Here is a 20878-nt window from a genome sequence, read left to right as displayed (position 1 = left end):
CCTGTCCCCACCCCCACAGAGGGTCTCTACCCCTGCCCCTTCCCCATGGGGGGTCCAGCCCCCAACCTTGACCCCAGCCCCTCCCCTCAGCCTGCCATGCCTTCTGCCCCCCACCCCGCTTTTGGGGTGCAGGGGGTGTGTGTGTGGGGTCTGACGTCACTGTCCCCCCAGGTCGGTGTCGGGGGCTGACGTCACTGTCCCCCCAGGTCGGTGTCTGGGGGGGGGTCTGACGTCACTGTCCCCCCAGGTTTTGGGGGGGGGTCTGACGTCACTGTCCCCCCAGGCTTGGGGGCCTGACGTCACTGTCCCCCCAGGTCGGTGTCCCCCCAGGTTTTGGGGGAGGGGGGGGGATCTGACGTCACTGTCCCCCCAGGTTTTGGGGGGGGGTCTCACATCACTGTCCCCCCAGGTCGCTGTCCCTGCAGGGCACGGCGGGCCGGTGCTGGCTGGCTGGCCCTGGGGGCTCTGTGGCCGGGGGTCTCTACGTGGGGCTGAGCCCCCGGGCGCCGCCGCGCCCCGCCTCCTGCCTGAGGGGTCGGCAGGTTCTGCCAGGTCAGGCTGGGGGATGGGGGCCGGGGGTGGAGGGGTCGGGGGGTCAGGGGGCTGCCTCGAGGGGTTCAGCAGGCTCCGCCAGGTCAGGGGGAGGGGGGCCCAGGGGGTTGGGGGTCGAGGGGCTGCTCGAGGAGCGGGCCGGGGAGGCTGGGAGGGGTCAGGGAGTCCTGGGGGCTGAGGGGGTCAGGGGGTCTGGGGTCAGGGGCTGGGGATGTCTGGGAGGGGTCTTGGGGGTCAGGGGGTCCTGGGGGTCCAGGGACCTGGAGGGGGTCAGGGAGCTGGGGATGTCTGTGGGAGTCCTGGAGGTCCAGGGAACTGGGGGTCAGGGGTTGGGGATGTCTGGGGGGTCCTGGGGGCTGGGGGCCCAGGGGTGGCTGCTCAAGGGCTGGGGGCTTCCAGGTTGTGGGGGAGTCTGGGGTCAGGCTTTGCAAGTGAGGGGGTGGGGAGGCTTGGGGGCTTCACCAGACCCTGGGGGTCCAGGAACCTTGGGACCCCCAGGTCTCTGTCTGTGTGGGGGCTCTTGCCAGGTTTGGGGCTGCCCCTGGGGGTCCGAGGGGGGGTGTTTTGGGGTGTGTGGGGAGATTCAGAGTCCCTTTGGGGTGACCTCTCGTGCCCCCCAGGTCCCTGTCCGTGGGGCTCCACATCTCCTCGATTACTGGTGGACCACCCACGTGGAGCTGCGGGGGCTCGATGAGGTGGGGGCTGGGGGATTTGGGGGATTTGTGGGCTCAGGGGTGGGTTTGGGGCTGGGGACTGCGAGGATTTGGGGGGCTGTTGGGGGAGCTCGGGAGGATTTGAGGGGCTGGGAGGTTTGGGGAGTCCAGGGCAGGAATTGGGGGTCAGTGGGGGTTTGGGGACACCCCCTGTCCCTGTGCCCCAGGACAACCCCCAGTACGGGATGTTGGGGTGTCCCTGTGCCCCCCCAATGTCCCCTGTGCTCCCTTTGACCCCAGGACAGCCCCCAGTACGTGGCAGGATGTCGAGGTGTCCCTGTGTCCCCAGACCCCCTCTGTGTCCCCTGTGAGCCCCTCTGACTCCCCTGCCCCCAGGAGAGCCCCCAGTACGTGGCAGGGATGTTGGGGTGTCCCTGTGTCCCCTGTGCCCCCCTGTGACCCCCCATGTCCCCTGTCCCCCAGGATAACCCCCAGTACATGTCAGGGATGTCGGGTGTCCCTGTGCCCCCATGTCCCCTGTGCCCCCATGTCCCCTGTGCCCCCCATATCCCCTGTGCCCCCATGTCCCCTGTGCCCCCCATGTCCTCCTCTGTGACCTCCCATGTCCCCTGTCCCCAGGAGAGCCCGCAGTACGTGGCAGGGATGTCAGGGTGTCCCCTGTGTCCCCTGTGCCCCCTGACCCCTGTCCCCAGGCCAGCCCACAGGGGTGGCAGGGATGTCTGGGTGTCCCCGTGCCCCCCATGTCCCCTGTGCCCCCTCCATCTCCCCTGCCCCCAGGCATAGCCCCCAGCACGTGGCAGGGATGTCGGGTGTCCTGTGTCCCCAGCCCCCATGTCTCCTGTGACCCCCCATGTCCCCTGTGCCCCCTGACCCCCCTGTCCCCCAGGATAGCCCCCAGGACGTGGCAGGGATGTCGAGGTGTCCCCAGTGCCCCCTGTGACCCCCTGACCCCCCTGTCCCCAGGAGAGCCCGCAGTACCTGTCAGGGATGTCGGGGTGTCCCTGTGTCCCCCCATTTCCCTGTGCCCCTGACCCCCTGTCCCCCAGGAGAGCCCCCCAGTACGTGTCAGGATGTCGGGGTGTCCCTGTGCCCCCCATTTCCCTGTGACCCCCTGACCCCCTGTCCCCAGGAGAGCCCCCCAGTACGTGTCAGGGATGTCGGGGGTCCCCTAGACCCCCCATGTCTCCTGTGCCCCTCTAATCTCCCCTGTCCCCCAGGATAACCCCCAGTACGTGTCAGAGATGTCGGTGTCCCCTGTGATCCCCTGTGCCCCCTGACCCCCCTGTCCCCCAGGCCAGCCCCCAGTACCTGTCAGGGATGTCAGGGTGTCCCTGTGACCCTCTGTGCCCCCCTGACCCCCCTGTCCCCCAGGACAGCCCCAGTACCTGTCAGGGATGTTGGGGTGTCCCCTGAGACTCCCCCATGTCCCCTGTCCCCCAGGAGAGCCCCCCAGCACGTGGCAGGGATGTCGGGGTGTCCCCTGTGCTCCCCATGTCCCCTGTGCCCCCCATGTCCCCTGTGACCCCCCATGTCCCCTGTCCCCCAGGATAACCCCCCAGCACGTGGCAGGGATGTCGGGTGTCCCTGTGCCCCCTTTAACCCCCCTGTCCTCCCAGGACAGCCCCCAGCACGTGGCAGGGATGTCGGGTGTCCCTGTGACCCCCTGATGCTTCTATGACTCCCCCTGTCCCCCAGGATAACCCCCCAGCACGTGGCAGGGATGTCGGGGTGCCACCAGCGCGCGGGGCAGCGGCTGTTGCGGGGGGCCCTGCGGAACGGGGGGCTCTACGTGAAGCTGGGCCAGGGGCTCTGCGCCTTCGACCACCTCCTGCCCCCCGAGGTCACCTCCAGCCTGCGGCCCCTCGAGGACAGCGCTGACCCCCGCGGGCAGGACGAGGTGAGGGGACACGGGGGACCCAGGCAGGACATGGGGGGACATGGGGGACATGGGGGACATGGGGGACGGGGGACAGGGGGACATGGGGGACATGGGACATGGGGGACAGGGGGACATGGGGGAGACAGGGGACAAAGTTGTCCCTGCGGCCCTCGAGGACAGCGCAGACCCCTGTGGGCAGGACGAGGTGAGGGGGGCAACACGGGTCATAGGGGGAACACAGGGGGACATGGGGGACATGGGGGACAGGGGGACATGGGGACAAAGCTGCCCCTGAGGGCACCGTGACCCTGCAGCCACTCCAGGACAGCACTGACCCCTGGGGACAGCAGGAGGTGACAGGGGGGCAACAGGGATGAGGGGGGACAGCAGGGATGGGGGGGACAGCAGGAGGTGACAGGGGGACAGGAGGAGGTGACAGGGGGACAGCAGGGATGGGGGGGACAGGAGGACATGAGGACAGTCAGGGACACAAAGGGGCAGCACAGGGACGGTGTGGCCCCTGAGGGGGGGTGGACACCACGAGGGAGGGACAAGGAAGGAGAGTCCCCAGTGTCTGTAATGTCCCTGTCTACAGGGGGACACTTCCTGCCCAACTCCCACACTGTCCCCCCATCCCTGTTCCTGATGTCCCCGTGTCCCTGTCCCAGGTGCATACCCTGTGCCTGGAGCGTTTCCCTGATGTCCCCAATGTTCCCGATGTCCCCATGTCCCTATCCCAGGTGCTGTTCTTGGGGGATTTCCCCAATGTCCCCTGATGTCCCCAATGTCCCTGTCTGTGTCCCCAGTGTCCCCAATGTCCCCCTGCAGGTGGACGCAGTGTTCCTGGAGGATTTCCCTGGTATCCCCATGTCCCTGATGTCCCCAGTGTCCCTGTCTGTGTCCCCATGTCTCTATCCAGGTGGATGCGCTGTTTCTGGAGAATTTCCCTGATGTCCCCAATGTCTCTGTCTGTGTCCCCTGCTGTCCCCCTGCAGGTGGACGTGCTGTTCCTGGAGGATTTCCCCAATGTCCCCAATATCCCTGATGTCCCCAATGTCCCTGTCTGTGTCCCCCATGTCCCTGATGTCCCCCTGTCCCCCTGCAGGTGGATGCGCTGTTCCTGGAGGATTTCCCTCATGTTCCCAATGTCCCTGATATCCCTTGATGTCCCTGTTTGTGTCCCCTGATGTCCCCAATGCCCCCAATGTCCCTGTCTGCGTCCCCGTGCAGGTGGACACGCTGTTCCTGGAGGATTTCCCCGATGTCTCCAATATCCCTAATATCTCTGATGTCCCCAATGTCCCCGATGTCCCTGTCTGTGTCCCCCTGCAGGTGGACGTGCTGTTCCTGGAGGATTTCCCTGATATCCCCATGTCCCCAGTGTCCCTGTCTGTGTCCCCTGATGTCCCCAATGTCCCTGATGTCCCCTGCTGTCCCCAGTGTCCCTGTCTGTGTCCCCCTGTCCCTATCCCAGGTGGACACGATGTTCCTGGAGGATTTCCCTGATGTCCCCAATATCCCTGATATACCCATGTCCCCTGATGTCCCCAGTGTCCTTGTCTGTGTCCCCTGATGTCCCCCTGTCCAGGTGGACGCGCTGTTCCTGGAGGATTTCCCCGATGTCCCCAATGTCCCTGTCTGATGTCCCCAATGTCCCTGTCTGTGTCCTCATGTCCCCAATGTCCTCAATGGCCCCCATGTCTCTGTCTGTGTCCCCAATGTCCCCATGTTCCCCTGCAGGTGGACACGCTGTTCCTGGAGGATTTCCCCAATATCCCTGATGTCCCTGTCTGTGTCCCCTGATGTCCCCAATGTCCCCAATGTTCTTGTCTGTGTCACCAATGTCCTTGTCTGTGTCCCCCTGTCCCTGTCCAGGTGGACGTGCTGTTCCTGGAGGATTTCCCCGATGTCCCTGGTGTCCCTAATGTCCCTGTCTGTGTCCCCCTGCAGGTGGACGCGCTGTTCCTGGAGGATTTCCCCTATGTCCCTGTTGTTCCTAATGTCCCTGTCTGTGTCCCCTGATGTCCCCATGTCCCTGTCTGTGTCCCCATGTCCTTATCCAGGTGGACATGCTGTTTCTGGGGGATTTCCCCAATGTCCCCAATGTCCCCAGTGTCCCTGTCTGTGTCCCCAATGTCCCTGTCCAGGTGGACGCGCTGTTCCTGGAGGATTTCCCCTATGTCCCTGGTGTCCCTAATGTCCCTGTCTGTGTCCCCTGATGTCCCCAGTGTCCCTGTCTGTGTCCCCCTGCAGGTGGACGCGCTGTTCCTGGAGGATTTCCCCGATGTCCCCTGATGTCCCCATGTCCCTGTCTGTGTCCCCAATGTCCCCATGTCCCTGTCTGTGTCCCCCTGCAGGTGGACGCGCTGTTCCTGGAGGATTTCCCTGATGTCCCCAATATCCACAATGTCCCTGATGTCCCCAATGTCCCAGTCTGTGTCCCCTGATGTCCCCAATATCCCTGATATCCCCATGTCCCCTGATGTCCCTAATGTCCCAGTCTGTGTCCCCAGTGTCCCTGTCTGTGTCCCCATGTCCCTGTCTGTGTCCCTATCCAGGTGGACGCGCTGTTCCTGGAGGATTTCCGGGCGCTGCCCTCGGGGCTGTTCCGGGATTTCGATTACGCTCCGGTGGCCGCGGCCAGCCTGGCTCAGGTGCACCGGGCCACGCTCCCCGACGGCACCCCCGTGGCGGTCAAGGTGGGCCTGGGGACGGCACGGGGGGGGGACCCCAGGGACACCCCCGGTGATACAGGGACACCCTCGGTGACAGAGGGACACCCCCAGTGACACAGGGACACCCCCAGTGACAGAGGGACACCCCCAGGTGACACAGGGACACCGCCCAGTGACACTGAGCCCCCCCAGTGACAGAGGGACCCCCCAGTGACACTGAGACCCCTTGGTGACACTGAGACCCCCAGTGACAGAGGGACCCCCCAGTGACAGAGGGACCCCCCAGTGACACAGGGACCCCCCAGTGACACTGAGCCCCCCAGTGACACAGGGACACCCCCAGTGACACAGGGACACCCCAGGTGACACTGAGCCACCCAGGTGACACAGTGACACTCCCATGACACAGGGACACCCCAGGTGACACCTGAGCCCCCCAGGTGACACAGTGACACCCCCCATGACACAGGGACACCCCTAGTGACACTGAGCCCCCTAGGTGACACAGGGACACCCCCCGTGACACAGGGACCCCCAGGTGACACTGAGCCCCCCATGACACAGGGACACCCCCCAAGTGACACTGAGACCCCCAGGTGACACAGGGACACCCCCCATGACACTGAGACACCCCCCAGTGACACTGAGCCCCCCAGGTGACACAGGACACCCCCCAAGTGACACTGAGACCCCCAGGTGACACTGAGCTCCCTCAGACACCCCCAGGTGACACTGAGCCCCCCTAGTGACACTTGAGCCCCCCAAGTGACACTGAGACACCCAGGTGACACAAAGACACCCCCTGGTGACACTGAGACCCCTTGGTGACACAGGGACACCCCAGTGACACTGAGCCCCCCAGGTGACACAGGGACACCCCCCATGACACAGGGACACCCCCAGTGACACTGAGCCCCCCAGGTGACCCTGAGCCCCCCAGGTGCAGTACCTGGACCTGCGGGACCGCTTCGAGGGGGACCTGCGGACGGTGGAGCTGCTGCTGCGCCTCGTGGAGTTCATGCACCCCGACTTCTCCCTGGGCTGGGTGCTGCAGGTGGGGACACTTGGGGACACCTGGGGACACCTGGGGACACCAAACCCACCCAGAGACCCTCCTGTCCCCATCCCTTCCTGCACCCCGACTTCTCCCTGGGCTGGGTGCTGCAGGTGGGGACACCTGGGGACACACCTGGGCACACCTGGGGACACCAAACCCACCCAGACACCCCCTATCCCCATCCCTTCCTGCACCCCGACTTCTTCCCTGGGCTGGGTGCTGCAGGTGGGGACACCAAACCCACCCAGACACCCCCTATCCCTGTCCCCTCCTGCACCCCGACTTCTTCCTGGGCTGGGTGCTGCAGGTGGGGACACACCTGGGGACACACTGGGGACACACCTGGGGACACCTGGGGACACACCTGTCATCTCCTGTCAGCCTCTGGGGATACACCTGTCACCCCCCTGGGGACACCCCGATGACCCCCTGTCCCCATCATACCCATGGTGCCTGTCCCCTGTCCCTCTGTCCCCCATGTCCCCCTGTCCTCTGTCCCCGTGTCCCCCTGCCCCTATCCCCTGTCCCCCTGTCCCCCTGTCCCCCTGTCCCTCTGTCCTCTGTCCCTCATGTCCCCCCTGTCCCCATGTCCCCCTGCCCTCTGTCCCTCTGTCCTCTGTTCCTCTGTCCCTCTGTCCCTCATGTCCCCTGTCCCCTGCCCTCTGTCCCTCCTTGTCCCCCTGTCCCCCCATCTCCCTCTGTCCCTCCATGTCCCTCTGTCCTCCTGTCCCTCATGTCCCTCCTGTCCCCCTGTCCTCCTGCCCTCATGTCCCCTATGTCCCCTGCCCTCTGTCCCTCTGTCCCCATGTCCCCATGTCCCCATGTCCCCCATGTCCCCCCTGTCCCTCTGTCCCTCTGTCCCCATGTCCCTCTGTCCCTCTGTCCCCATGTCCCCTGTCCCTTGTCCCCCATGTCTCCCTGCCCCTTTGTCCCTCATGTCCCCTGTCCCCTGTCCCCGTGTCCCCCCTTGCTCCGTTTGTCCCGGTGTCCCCTGTCCCCGTCACAGCTCTCATCCCCTGTCCCCCTCTTCTTGTGTCACCCCCTGTGTCACCCGTGTGACCTGTGTGTCCCCTGCAGCTGAAGGGGACCCTGTCACCCCATGCCACCCCTGTGTCCCCCTGTGTCCCCCCTGTGCCACCCCTGTGTCACCCCTGTGTCACCCCCGTCCTCCCTGTGTCCCCAGCAGCTCCAGGGGACCCTGTCACCCTGTGCCACCCCTGTGTCACCCCTGTGTCACCCCCGTGTCCTCCCTGTGTCACCCGTGTGACCTGTGTGTCCCCAGCAGCTGAAGGGGACCCTGTCACCCCTGTGCCACCCCTGTGTCACCCCTGTGTCACCCCCCCGTGTCACTCCCTGTGTCCCCAGCAGCTCAAGGGGACCCTGTCACCCCTGTGTCCCCCCTGTGTCACCCCCGTGTCCTCCCTGTGTCCCCCCTGTGTCACCCCCTGTGCCTCCCTGTGTCCCCCGCAGCTCAAGGGGACCCTGTCACCCCTGTGTCACCCCCCTGTGTCCCCTGTGTCACCCCTGTCCTCCTGTGTCCCCCGCAGCTCAGGGGACCCTGTCACCCCTGTGTCACCCCTGTGCCACCCCTGTGTCCCCCCTGTGTCCCCCTGTGTCCCCCGCAGCCTCGAGGGACCCTGTCACCCCTGTGCCACCCCTGTGTCACCCCTGTGTCACCCCCCCGTCCTCCCTGTGTCCCCAGCAGCTCAAGGGGACCCTGTCCCCCCTGTGTCACCCCTGTGTCACCCCCTGTGTCACCCCTGTGTCCCCAGGAGCTGAAGGGGACCCTGTCCCCCCTGTGTCCCCCCTGTGTCCCCCTGTGTCCCCCCTGTGTCACCCCTGTGTCACCCTGGCCCCCTGTGTCCCTCAGGAGCTGAAGGGCCGCTATCACCCCTATGTCACCCCATGTGCCACCCCATGTCCCCCCTGTGTGTCCCCAGGAGCTGAAAGGGACCCTGTCACCCCTGTGTCACCCCCTGTGCCACCCCCTGTGTCACCCCCCTGTGTCACCTCCCTGTCCCCCTGTGTCACCCCTGTGTCCCCCCTGTGTCCCCCCTGTGTCACCCCCTGTGTCCCCCCTGTGTCCCCAGGAGCTGAAGGGGACCCTGTCCCCCCTGTGTCCCCCCTGTGTCACCCCCATGTCCCTGTGTGTCCCCAGGAGCTGAAGGGGACGCTGGCCCTGGAGTTGGACTTCGAGAACGAGGCCCGGAACGCCGAGCGCTGCGGGAGGGACCTGGGACACCTGCGGGGGGTGGCAGTGCCACGGGTGCACTGGGGACACTGCAGCAAGGTGGGGCACCTGGCAACACCTGGGGACACCTGGGGACACACCTGGGACACACCTGGGACACCTGGGACACACCTGGGACACCTGGGACACACCTGGGACACACCTGGGGACACCTGGGACACCCTGGGACAGCTGGGACACACCTGGGACACCTGGGGACACCTGGGGACACCTGGGACACACCTGGGGACACCTGGGACACCTGCAGGGGGTGGCAGTGCCACGGGTGCACTGGGGACACTGCAGCAAGGTGGGGCACCTGGGACACCTGGGGACACACCTGGGGACACCTGGGACACACCTGGGACACACCTGGGACACCTGGGACACACCTGGGACACACCTGGGACACACCTGGGACACCTGCGGGGGGTGGCAGTGCCACGGGTGCACTGGGGACACTGCAGCAAGGTGGGGCACCTGGCACACCTGGGGACACCTGGGGACACCTGGGGACACCTGGGACACACCCTGGGACACCTGGGACACCTGGGACACCTGGGACACACCTGGGACACCTGGGACACCTGCAGGGGGTGGCAGTGCCACGGGTGCACTGGGGACACTGCAGCAAGGTGGGGCACCTGGCACACCTGGGGACACCTGGGGATACCTGGGGACACCTGGGACACACCTGGGGACACCTGGGACACCTGGGGACACCTGGGACACCTGGGACACACCTGGGACACACCTGGGACACCTGGGGACACCTGGGACAGCTGGGACACACCTGGGACAGCTGGGACACACTTGGGGACACATCCTGGGGATACACCTGGGGACACACCTGGGACACATCCTGGGGACATGAAGGGGGACAGGGACCGTGGGTGTGACTGGGACAGGGACAGTGGGGACAGGGGACAAGGACAGTGGGGAGGGGGGACAGGGGACAGTGGGTGTGACAGGCACAGGGACAGGGGATGAGGGGACAGGTGACAGGGGACAGTGGGTGTGACAGGGACAGGGATGGTGGGGACAGGGGATGAGGGGACAGGTGACAGGGGACAGTGGGTGTGACAGGGACAGGGATGGTGGGGACAGGGGATGAGGGGACAGGTGACAGGGACAGTGGGGACAGGGGACAGTGGGTGTGACAGGGACAGGGATGGTGGGGACAGGGGATGAGGGGACAGGTGACAGGGACAGTGGGGACAGGGGACAATGGGTGTGACAGGGACAGGGATGGTGGGGACAGGGGATGAGGGGACAGGGGACAAGGACTGGGTGTGACTGACGGGACAAGGGGGACAGGGGGACAGGGACTGGGTGTGCTGGGGACAGTGACAGAGCAGGGTGGGGACAGGGGGTGGCAGAGGGGGACGGGGGCGACAGGGGACACTGGGAATGGAGGGACAGGGACAGTGGGCACAGTGGGGAGAGGGGATGGAGGGGACAACAGACAGGGACAAGGGGGGGCAGGGGACAGTGGTGTGATGGGGACAGGATGGGACAGCAGGGACAGGGAACAGTGGTGTGAGGGGGACAGGACAAGGGACAGGACAGGGGACAGCAGGGATAAGGGACAGTGGGTGTGATGGGGACAGGACAGGGGACACAGGGGACAGCAGGGACAAGGGACAGTGGGTGTGATGGGGACAGGACAAGGGACAGGACAGGGGACAGGACAGGGGACACAGGGGACAGCAGGGACAGTGGGGACAGGGGACAGTGGGTGTGATGGGGACAGGACAGGGGACACGGGGGACTGGGGGTGTGACAAGGACAGGGGGGCTGGCACATCGGGGAGTGGGTGGGGGTGGGCTGGGGCTGCCAGCCCCCAAACTGACACCCCATTTCTGTGTCCCCCCCTGTCCCTGTGTGTCCCCTGTCCCTGTCCCTGTGTCCCCTCCTGTCCCTGTGTCCCTTCCTGTCCCCTGTCCCTGTGTCCCCCCTGTCCCTGTCCCTGTGTCCCCTGTCCCTGTCCCTGTGTCCCCCCCTGTCCCTGTGTGTCCCCTGTCCCTGTGTGTCCCCTGTCCCTGTCCCTGTGTCCCCCCCTGTCCCCGTGTCCCCTCCTGTCCCTGTCCCTGTGTCCCCCCTGTCCCTGTCCCTGTGTCCCCCCTGTCCCTGTCCCTGTGTCCCCCCTGTCCCTGTGTCCCCCTGTCCCTGTCCCCCTCCTGTCCCTGTGTCCCCCCTGTCCCTGTCCCTGTCTCTGTCCCCGTGTCCCCCCCTGTCCCCAGCGGGTGCTCACGGCCGATTTCTGCGACGGCTGCAAGATCAGCAACGTGGAGGGGATCCAGGAGATGGGGCTGGGGCTGCGAGACGTCAGTTGGGGGGTCTCTGGGGGGGTCCCGAGGTCCCTGTGGGGGTCTGGGTGTCTCTGGGGGGTCTCTGGGGGGGTCCCTGGGGTCCCTGTGCCCCCCCTTTCCCTGAGCAAACCCCATGGGGGGGATCCAAGAGACGGGACTGGGATTGAGAGGCGTTAGCTGAGGGGTCCCAAGGGGGTCCTGGGGGAATTTGGGGGGCTCTGGGGGTCCCAGCACTCAGTGCCCCCCTCCTGCCTCCCCCAGACCGAGGGGGTCCGGAGGGGTTTGGGAGGGGACCCTGGGGGATCCCAGAGGATTTGAGGGGGTTTCCAGGTGTATTTGGGGCATCCCGGGGATTTGGGGGTGTCCCAGGGGTTATTTGGGATCCCAGGGGGTTTAGGGGTGTCCCAGGAGTCCCCAGGGATTTGGGGGGTCTCAGGGGGTTATTTGGGATCCCAGGGGTTGGGGGCTTGGGGGTCCTGGAGGGGTTTGGGGTGTCCCAGGAGTCCCCAGGGGTTTGGGGGTGTCCTGGGGGTTATTTGGGATCCCAGGGGGTTTTGGGGGTGTCCCAGGAGTCCCCAGGGATTTGGGGGTGTCCCCGGGGGTTATTTGGGATCCCAGGGGGTTGGGGGTGTCCCAGGAGTCCCCAGGGGTTTGGGTTGGCGTCCCGGGGGTTATTTGGGATCCCAGGGGGTTGGGGGTGTCCCAGGAGTCCCCAGGGATTTGGGGGCATCCCGGGGGGTTATTTGGGATCCCGGAGGATTTGGGGGGTTGGGGGTGTCCCAGGAGTCCCCAGGGATTTGGGGGCGTCCCAGGGGGTTTGGGGGGATCCTGGGAGTCCCGAGGGGTTCAGGGGGGTCCCAGAAGGTATTTGGGGTCCCCCGGGGGTCCCTGACCCCCGTGCCCCCCAGACCGCAGAGAAGCTGATCCAGGTGTTTGCTGAGCAGATTTTCTACACCGGGTTCATCCACGCGGACCCTCACCCCGGGAACGGTACCCCCAAAACGGGGGGACCCCAACACGGGGGGGACACCCAGGGACTGGGGGGGACACCCAGGGATTGGGGGACACCGTGGGGGGTCATCCAGGACTGGAGGGACACGCAGGGATTGGGGGACACCCAGGGTTAGGGGACACCCAGGGATTGGGGGATCCAGGGATTGGGGGGACACCCAGGGATTGGGGGATCCAGGGATTGGGGGACACCCAGGGAGTGGGGGGACACCCAGGGATTGAGGGGGATCCAGGGACTGGGGGACACCCAGGGATTGGGGGATCCAGGGATTGGGGGGACACCCAGGGAGTGGGGGACACCCAGGGATTGAGGGGATCCAGGGACTGGGGGCTCATCCAGGGATTGGGGGACACCCAGGGATTGGGGGACACCCAGGGATTGGGGGATCCAGGGATTGGGGGACATCCAGGGATTGGGGGGACACCCAGGGATTGGGGGGGACACCCAGGGACTGGGGGGCTCATCCAGGGATTGGGGGGGACATCCAGGATTGGGGGACACCCAGGGACTGGGGGCTCATCCAGGGATTGGGAGACACCCAGGGATTGGGGGACACCTAGGGACTGGGGGCCTCATCCAGGAGTGGGGGGACACCCAGGGACTGGGGGGACACCCAGGGACTGGGGGGCTCATCCAGGGATTGGGGGACATCCAGGGATTGGGGGACACCCAGGGATTGGGGGCTCATCCAGGGATTGGGGGACATCCAGGATTGGGGGTCATCCAGGATTGGAGGGGACACCCAGGGATTGGGGGACACCCAGGATTGGGGGACACCCAGGATTGGAGGGGACACCCAGGGATTGGGGGACACCCAGGGATTGGGGGACACCCAGGATTGGGGGACACCCAGGATTGGGGGATCCCCAGGATTGGGGGATCCAGGGATTGGGGGACATCCAGGGATTGGGGGGATCCAGGGATTGAGGGGATCCAGGGATTGGGGGACACCCAGGGACTGGGGTCATCCAGGGATTGGGGGGACACCCAGGATTGGGGGTCATCCAGGGATTGGGGGATCCCTAGGATTGGGGGACACCCAGGGATTGGGGGACACCCAGGGATTGGGGGATCCAGGGATTGGGGAACCTGAAATGGGGGGACCCTGAAGTTGGGGGTGATCCTGAAATTGGGGGTGAACCCTAAAATCGGGGGATCCTAAACTTGGGGGGAATCCAAGAGGAGCAGCCAAAAAGGGGGAGCCCAAAAATGGGGAGCTTGAAACTGAGGAGGAACCCCAAAAGTGGGGGTGTCCCAAAATGGGGGAGGGACCCCAAATAGTAGAGACCCCAAAAATGGGGTAATTGTGAAAATTGGGGAGTGGGAAGGTGGAGGGGGTGTCTCTAGAGGGGGTGGGGTTCCCAACCAAGGAGGGTCCCCAAAAATGCAGGGGGACCCAAAAGGGGGTCCCTAAGGGCGGGTTGACCCAAGGAGGAGGGGGAGGTCATGGAGGGGGAGGAGGGTCCCCAAAAAGGAAGGGGGTGGTTCTAAGGGAAGAGGGGGAGGAGAAGGACACGGGGAGGGGTCCCCAAAAGGGGGTGTCCCAAAAGAGGGGGTCCCCAAAAGCTGTGCCCCCAGTGCTGGTCCGGCGGGGCCCCGATGGCAAAGCTCAGCTGGTGCTGCTGGACCACGGCCTGTACGAGACCCTCAGCGAGAGGTCAGGGGGCCCCAAACCCGGGGGGGGACCCCAAAACCTGGGGTCCCCAAACCTCGGGAACCCCCTGAGTTCTCTGTGCCCCCCAGGGACCGGGGTGTCGCTGTGTGGGCTCTGGAGATCGATCGCCCTGCGCGACCACGACGGGATGAGGGACAGGGCGGCCGAGCTGGGGGTGCAGGGTGAGGGGGGACCCCAAAACGGGGGGAAACACCCCAAAACTGGAGGGGGGAACACCCCAAAATGGGGGGAAACGTCCCAAAACTGGGGGAAAACACCCCAAAACGGGGGGAAACACCCCAAAACTGGGGGAAAACACCCCAAAACGGGGGAAAACACCCCAAAACGGGGGGAAACACCCCAAACTGGGGGAAAACACCCCAAAACTGGGGGGGTAACACCCCAAAATGGGCGGGAAACATCCCAAAACTGGAGGGGGGAACACCCCAAAATGGGGGGAGACATCCCAAAACTGGGGGAAAAACACCCCAAAAATGGGGAAACACCCCTGAAACTTGGGGGCAGGGTGAGGGGGACCCCAAAACTGGGGGCAGGGGGTGGGGACTCTCAAGTGGGGAGTGACACATCCCAAAACTGGGGGCAGGGTGAGGGGGAACCCCAAAATGGGGGGGAAACACCCCAAGACTGGGGGGGAAACACCCCAAAACCGGGGGGGTTCAGGGTGAGGGAGGACCCCCAAAATAGGGAAGAGAAACACCCCAAAACTGGAACACTGGGGATCCGAGTTGGGAGGGGGACCCACCCAATAACCTAGGGGGGGGTGGGGAAAAACCCCAAACCCACATCACAACGGGGACCCCCAAATCTGTAACCCCGGGGTGGGGTGGTGGGGTCAGCATGGAGAGGGGGGGATCCCAAAAACCCCCTGACACCCCAAACCCCCTCTGGTGCTGCCCCCCAGACCGGGTGGTGGTGTGGTGGGTCAGCATGGAGAGGGGGATCCCCAAAACCCCTGACACCCCAAACCCCTTCTGGTGCTGCCCCCAGACCGGGGTGGGTGGGGTGGTGTGAGTGGGGTCAGCATGGAGAGGGGGATCCCAAACCCCTGACACCCCAAACCCCTCTGGTGCTGCCCCCAGACCAGGGTGGTGTGGTGGGTCAGCATGGAGGGGGATCCCTAAACCCCCTGACACCCCAAACCCCCTCTGGTGCTGCCCCCCAGACCGGGGTGGGGTGGTGTGGTGGGGTCAGCATGGAGAGGGGGGGATCCCAAAGCCCTGACACCCCAAACCCCTCTGGTGCTGCCCCCAGACCGGGGTGGGGGGGGTGGTGTGGTGGGGTCAGCATGAGGGGGGATCCCCAAGCCCCCTGACACCCCAAACCCCTGGTGCTGCCCCCAGACCGGGGTGGGGGTGGTGGTGGGGTCAGCATCAAGGTGGGGGATCCCAAACCCCTGACACCCCAAACCCCCTCTGGTGCTGCTCCCCCAGACCGGGGTGGGGGTGGTGTGGTGGGGTCAGCATCAAGGTGGGGGGATCCCCAAAAACCCCCTGACACCCCAAACCCCCTCTGGTGCTGCCCCCAGACCGGGGTGGGGGTGATGTGGTGGGGTCAGCATTAAGGTGGGGGATCCCTAAACCCTGACACCCCAAACCCCTCTGGTGCTGCCCCCAGACCGGGGTGGGGTGGTGTGTGGGGGTCAGCATGGAGGGTGGGGATCCCCAAAACCCCTGACACTCCCAAACCCCTCTGGTGCCGCCCCAGACCGGGTGGGTGGGGTGGTGTGGTGGGGTCAGCGTGGAGGGTGGGGATCCCAAAACCCTGACACCCCAAACCCCCTCTGGTGCTGCCCCCCAGACCGGGTGGGGTGGTGGTGGGGGTCGTGCATGGAGGGGGGACCCCAAAACCCCTGACACCCCAAACCCCTCTGGTGCTGCCCCCAGACCGGTGTGTGGGCGCAGGTCGCATGGAGGTGGGGATCCCAAAACCCTCTGACACCCCAAACCCTCTGGCTGCCCCCAGACCGGGGTGGGGTGGTGGTGTGGTGGGGTCAGCATGGAGAGGGGGGGATCCCAAAAACCCCCTCTGGTGCTGCCCCCCAGACCGGGGTGGGGGTGGTGGTGGGGTCAGCATGGAGGGGGGATCCCTAAAACCCCCCTGACACCCCAAACCCCCTCTGGTGCTGCCCCCCAGACTACGTGCTGTTCTCGGAGATGCTGATGCAGCGGCCGCTGGGCCGGGGGTCGCTGCTGGGCCGGGGGCGCGCGCTGAGCGCGGAGGAGCGGGGGTACCTGCAGGCCATGGCGGGGCAGCGCTTCCCCCACATCGTGGCCGTGCTGCGCGCGCTGCCCCGCCCGATGCTGCTCGTCTTCCGCAACATCAACACCGTGCGCAGCGTCCACGCCGCGCTGGGAGCGCCTGCCGACAGATACGGGCTCATGGCACGCAGGTGAGGGCATGGGGGGACAGGTGTGTCACAGGTGTGTCACAGGTGTGTCACAGGTGTGTCACAGGTGTGTCAGCCACTGACAGATACGGGCTCATGGCGCGCAGGTGAGGGACAGGTGTGTCACAGGTGTGTCACCCACAGACAGATACGGGCTCATGGCACGCAGGTGAGGGCATGGGGGGACAGGTGTGTCACCCACCGACCGCTACGGGCTCATGGCACGCAGGTGAGGGACAGGTGAGGGACAGGTGTGTCACCCACTGACAGATACGGGCTCATGGCACGCAGGTGAGGGACAGGTGTGTCACAGGTGTGCTCAGGTGTGGCACCCACAGACAGATACGGGCTCATGGCACGCAGGTGAGGGCATGGGGGGACAGGTGTGTCACAGGTGTGTCACCCACTGACAGATACGGGCTCATGGCGCGCAGGTGAGGGACAGGTGTGGCAGAGGTGTCACAGGTGTGTCACCCGCCGACCGGTACGGGCTCATGGCACGCAGGTGAGGGACAGGTGTGGGACAGGTGTGCTCAGGTGTGTCACAGGTGTGTCACAGGGGCACCCACAGACAGATACGGGCTCATGGCACGCAGGTGAGGGGCAGGTGTGGCACAGGTGTGTCACCCACTGACAGATACGGGCTCATGGCGCGCAGGTGAGGGACAGGTGTGGCAGAGGTGTGTCACAGGTGTGCTCAGGTGTGTCACCCACTGACAGATACGGGCTCATGGCACGCAGGTGAGGGACAGGTGTGGCACCCACAGACAGATACGGGCTCATGGCGCGCAGGTGAGGGACAGGTGTGGGACAGGTGTGTCACCCACCGACAGGTACGGGCTCATGGCACGCAGGTGAGGGCATGGGGGCACAGGTGTGTCACCCACAGACAGATACGGGCTCATGGCGCGCAGGTGAGGGACATGGGTGGCACAGGTGTGTCACCCACAGACAGATACGGGCTCATGGCGCGCAGGTGAGGGACAGGTGTGTCACAGGTGTGCTCAGGTGTGTCACAGGTGTGGCACCCACTGACAGATACGGGTTCATGGCACGCAGGTGAGGGGACAGGTGTGGCACCCACTGATAGATATGGACTCATGGCACGCAGGTGAGGGACAGGTGTGGCACAGGTGTGTCACCCATTGACCGGTATGGACTCATGGCGTGCAGGTGAGGGGACAGGTGTGTCACAGGTGTGCTCAGGTGTGTCACAGGGGCACCCACTGACCAATATGGACTCATGGCCCGCAGGTGAGGGGATGAGGGGGGACAGGTGTGGCACCCACTGACAGATACGGACTCATGGCGCGCAGGTGAGGGACAGGTGTGTCACAGGGGTGTCACAGGTGTGTCAGAGGTGTACTCAGGTGTGTCACCCACTGACCGATACGGCCTCATGGCCCGCAGGTGAGGGCACGGGGGGGGACACAGGGGTGTCTCAGGTGTACTCAGGTGTGCCCCAGGGGTACAGGGGGTACACAGGGGGTCCCCAGCAACAGCTGCCACCTCAGGGCTTACAGGTGAATGCTCAGGTGTGCCCAGGTGTGCCCCAGAGGTGCCCAGGTGTGCCCCAGAGCCCGGGGTACAGGGGTAGGGGGGGCACCTGGGGATTTAGGGGGTGGCAGGGGGAGCCCCTGCCGAGCACTTCAGGCTCGAGGTCCGCAGGTGAGTGCCCAGGTGGGCACAGGTGAGAGCAGGTGTAACCCAGGGGAGCCCCAGGTGTGTCCTGGGGGAGGTCTAGGGGGCCACGAGGGGGGGATCTGGGGGTGCCCTGCCAGCTGCTACGGGCTCACAGCCTGCAGGTGAGTTTGGGGGCCCAGGTGTGCCCTGGGGGAATTTGGGGGGGTACAAGGGGGGTGGGGGTGCCCAGGTAAGACTGGGGAGTTGTGGAGCTGTTGGGGATGCCCAGGTGAGTTTTGGGGGGTCAGGGGGTGTCCAGGTGAGCCCCAGGTGAGGGATTTTGGAGGGAGGTCGGGGGGGTGTGGGTGCCCAGGTGAGCTGTGGGGGTTCAGGGGGTGCCCAGGTGAGCTGTGGGGGTTCAGGGGTGTCCAGGTGAGCTGTGAGGGGCTGTGGCTGTTTGGGGGTGCCCAGGTGAGCTCCGAGCGCACCCTCTCTGTCCCTCCCAGCGCGCGCAGCTGGAGCCGCCTGTGCCGGGGGTCCCGGGGGTCTCTGGGGCAGCGACTTTGGCTGCACTGGGAGAGCCTCAAGTTCGAGGTGGCCCTCAGGTAGCGGGGGGGCAGGTGAGGGGAGGAGGGTTTGGGGGCAGGTGAGGGGAGGATTTGGGGGCCCCAGGTGAGGGAGGAGGATTTGGGGGCCCCCAGGTGAGAGGAGGTGGCTGTGGGGGTTTCAGGTATGGGGGTCCAGGGTTTGGGGGGATCCTCAGGTGTGTGTGTGTGGGGGAATTGGGGTATGGGGGTGGGAACCAGGTATGGGGAGACCCTTAGGTGTGGGGATCCGGGGGGCACCCAGGTGAGGGGGTGGGACAGGCGTGGCGAGGGGACTCAGGGTTGGTGGGTGGGGTGGTCCCCAGGGTTAGAAGTCTGCAGGTTTTGGGTCCCCAGATATTTGGGTACCTCAGGTGTGTGTGTGTGACTCCCCTCCAGGTGTGTGTGACCCCAGGTGTGTGTGACCCCCAGGTGTGTGCCCCCAGGTGTGTGCGCCCCCCAGGTGTGTGACCCCAGTGTGTCCCCCCGTGACCCCTGTCCCCCAGGGTGTGTGACCCCCAGGTGTGTCTGCTGACCCCCAGGTGAGTGTGTGGCCCCCCAGGTGTGTGTCCCCCCGTGACCCCGCTGTCCCCCAGGTTCGAGTCCCTTCGGGCCCGGCTGGCGGCGGCGGCGCTGCGGCTGCTGAGCCGCTGGGGGGCGCTGCCGCACGGGGAGCAGCTGCAGAGACTCCTCCAGGCCTGAGGGGGGCGCTGCAGGGACCCGAACAGCCCCCGAAACACCCCAAAAACGACGCCAAAAACTCACCCCAAAAACTCACCCCGCACGGAAACACCGAGGGGATCGGCTGCAGAGAGTCCTCAGGGCCCGGGGGTGTGCCAGAGACACCAGAACCGCCCCAAATTACCCCAAAAACTCAATTCATAAACCCTGAGCGGAGCAGCTGCAGAGAGTCCTCCGGGCCTGAGAGGGCGCCACAGGAACCCAAAACAGCCCCAAATTACCCCAAAAACTCATCCCAAAATAAACTCCAAACATTAACACCGAGGGGAGCAGCTGCAGAGAGTCCTCCAGGCCTGGGGGGGTGCCCAAGACACCCAAAACTACCCGGAATTGCCCCAAAACCAGTGGCCGCTGCTCCAGGGGGGTGCCAAAAACAACCCTAAACACCCCCAAAACCGACCAAACGCCCAGCAAAGCCTTTCTCAAACCCCCAGCTCCTCCCCCCAGACTGGCTGTGAGCCCCCAATAAACCCCCCCGTGACCCACGGGCACCCCAGGAGCGGCTGTGGGGGTTGGTGTTTTATTACAAACGTGGAGTTTTGGGGGGAAGGGGGGTGGGATTTGGGGGTCCCGAAGCCCCTCAGAAGTGGGCCGTGACTCGGTCGATCTCCAGGAGGTCGTCCAGGATCTGTGGGATCGGTGGGAAGGGGCAGTCAGGGACCGTCACCTGTGCCAGCCCTGCCCTTGTCCCAAACCCGTCCCCCGTGGGGCCGCCGTGTCCGGGCCCCTCCCCGTTTTCCTGGCCAGTCCCCCGTGTCCCACCCCTGTCCCTGTCCCAGTCCCACCCCTGTCCCAGTCCCATGTACGATGTCCGGGGTGGTCCCCATTTTCCTGGTCAGCCCCTCCATGTCCCAGCCCTGTCCCTGTCCCAGCCCCACGTACGATGTCCGGGGTGGTCCCCATTTTCCTGGCCAGCCCCCCCAGTGTCCCACCCCTGTCCCTGTCCCTGTCCCAGCCCCACGTACGATGTCCAGGGTGGTCCCCATTTTCCTGGCCAGCCCCCCCAGTGTCCCAGCCCTGTCCCTGTCCCAGCCCCACGTACGATGTCCGGGGTGGTCCCCATTTTCCTGGCCAGTCCCCCCCGTGTCCCAGCCCTGTCCCTGTCCCAGCCCCACGTACGATGTCCGGGGTGGTCCCTATTTTATTAGCCAGCCCCGTCGTCCCACCCTGTCCCAGCCCTGTCCCTGTCCCAGCCCTGTCCCTGTCCCAGCCCTGTCCCTGTCCCAGTCCCAGCCCCACGTCACGATGTCGGGGTGGTCCCTATCTTCTTGGCCAGCTCCCCCTCTCCATGGCGCTCAGGTGCCAGGAACCTGTCTAGCAGCCCCCGTCCAGCACGCCCCTGACCCCGCCTGGAGCAAATGCTGCCACCCAAAGCAAAACTAGCAGAGATCACAGTGATGAGTGCACACAGTGACAGAGCATGGCAGTATGCAACAGGGATGCAGAGCACAGTGACACAGACAGCACAGGGAGTCCCA

General features: G+C 65.5%; 1 protein-coding gene across 1 annotated transcript; it reads left to right on the top strand.

Moving 5' to 3' along the window:
• The first annotated feature begins 1174 nt into the window (after positions 1–1174).
• Positions 1175–19899, top strand: LOC126652381 (uncharacterized aarF domain-containing protein kinase 5-like). The gene is given in 14 exon segments (XM_050339120.1): positions 1175–1247; positions 1689–1703; positions 2938–3123; positions 5664–5804; positions 6721–6834; positions 8996–9127; positions 11311–11394; positions 12288–12369; positions 13970–14048; positions 14135–14141; positions 14143–14227; positions 16200–16455; positions 18582–18680; positions 19256–19899. Coding segments are annotated over 12 exon segments (1362 nt in total). The 5' UTR covers positions 1175–1247; positions 1689–1703; positions 2938–2946; the 3' UTR covers positions 19362–19899.
• The last annotated feature ends 979 nt before the right edge of the window (positions 19900–20878 follow it).

This window comes from Myiozetetes cayanensis, unplaced genomic scaffold (genome assembly GCF_022539395.1).
Source record: "Myiozetetes cayanensis isolate MyiCay16 unplaced genomic scaffold, myiCay2020 scf801, whole genome shotgun sequence".
Classification (NCBI taxonomy): Eukaryota; Metazoa; Chordata; class Aves; order Passeriformes; family Tyrannidae; genus Myiozetetes; species Myiozetetes cayanensis.
Note: the sequence above shows the minus strand (reverse complement) of the source record. Positions and strands in the feature narration are given on the sequence as shown.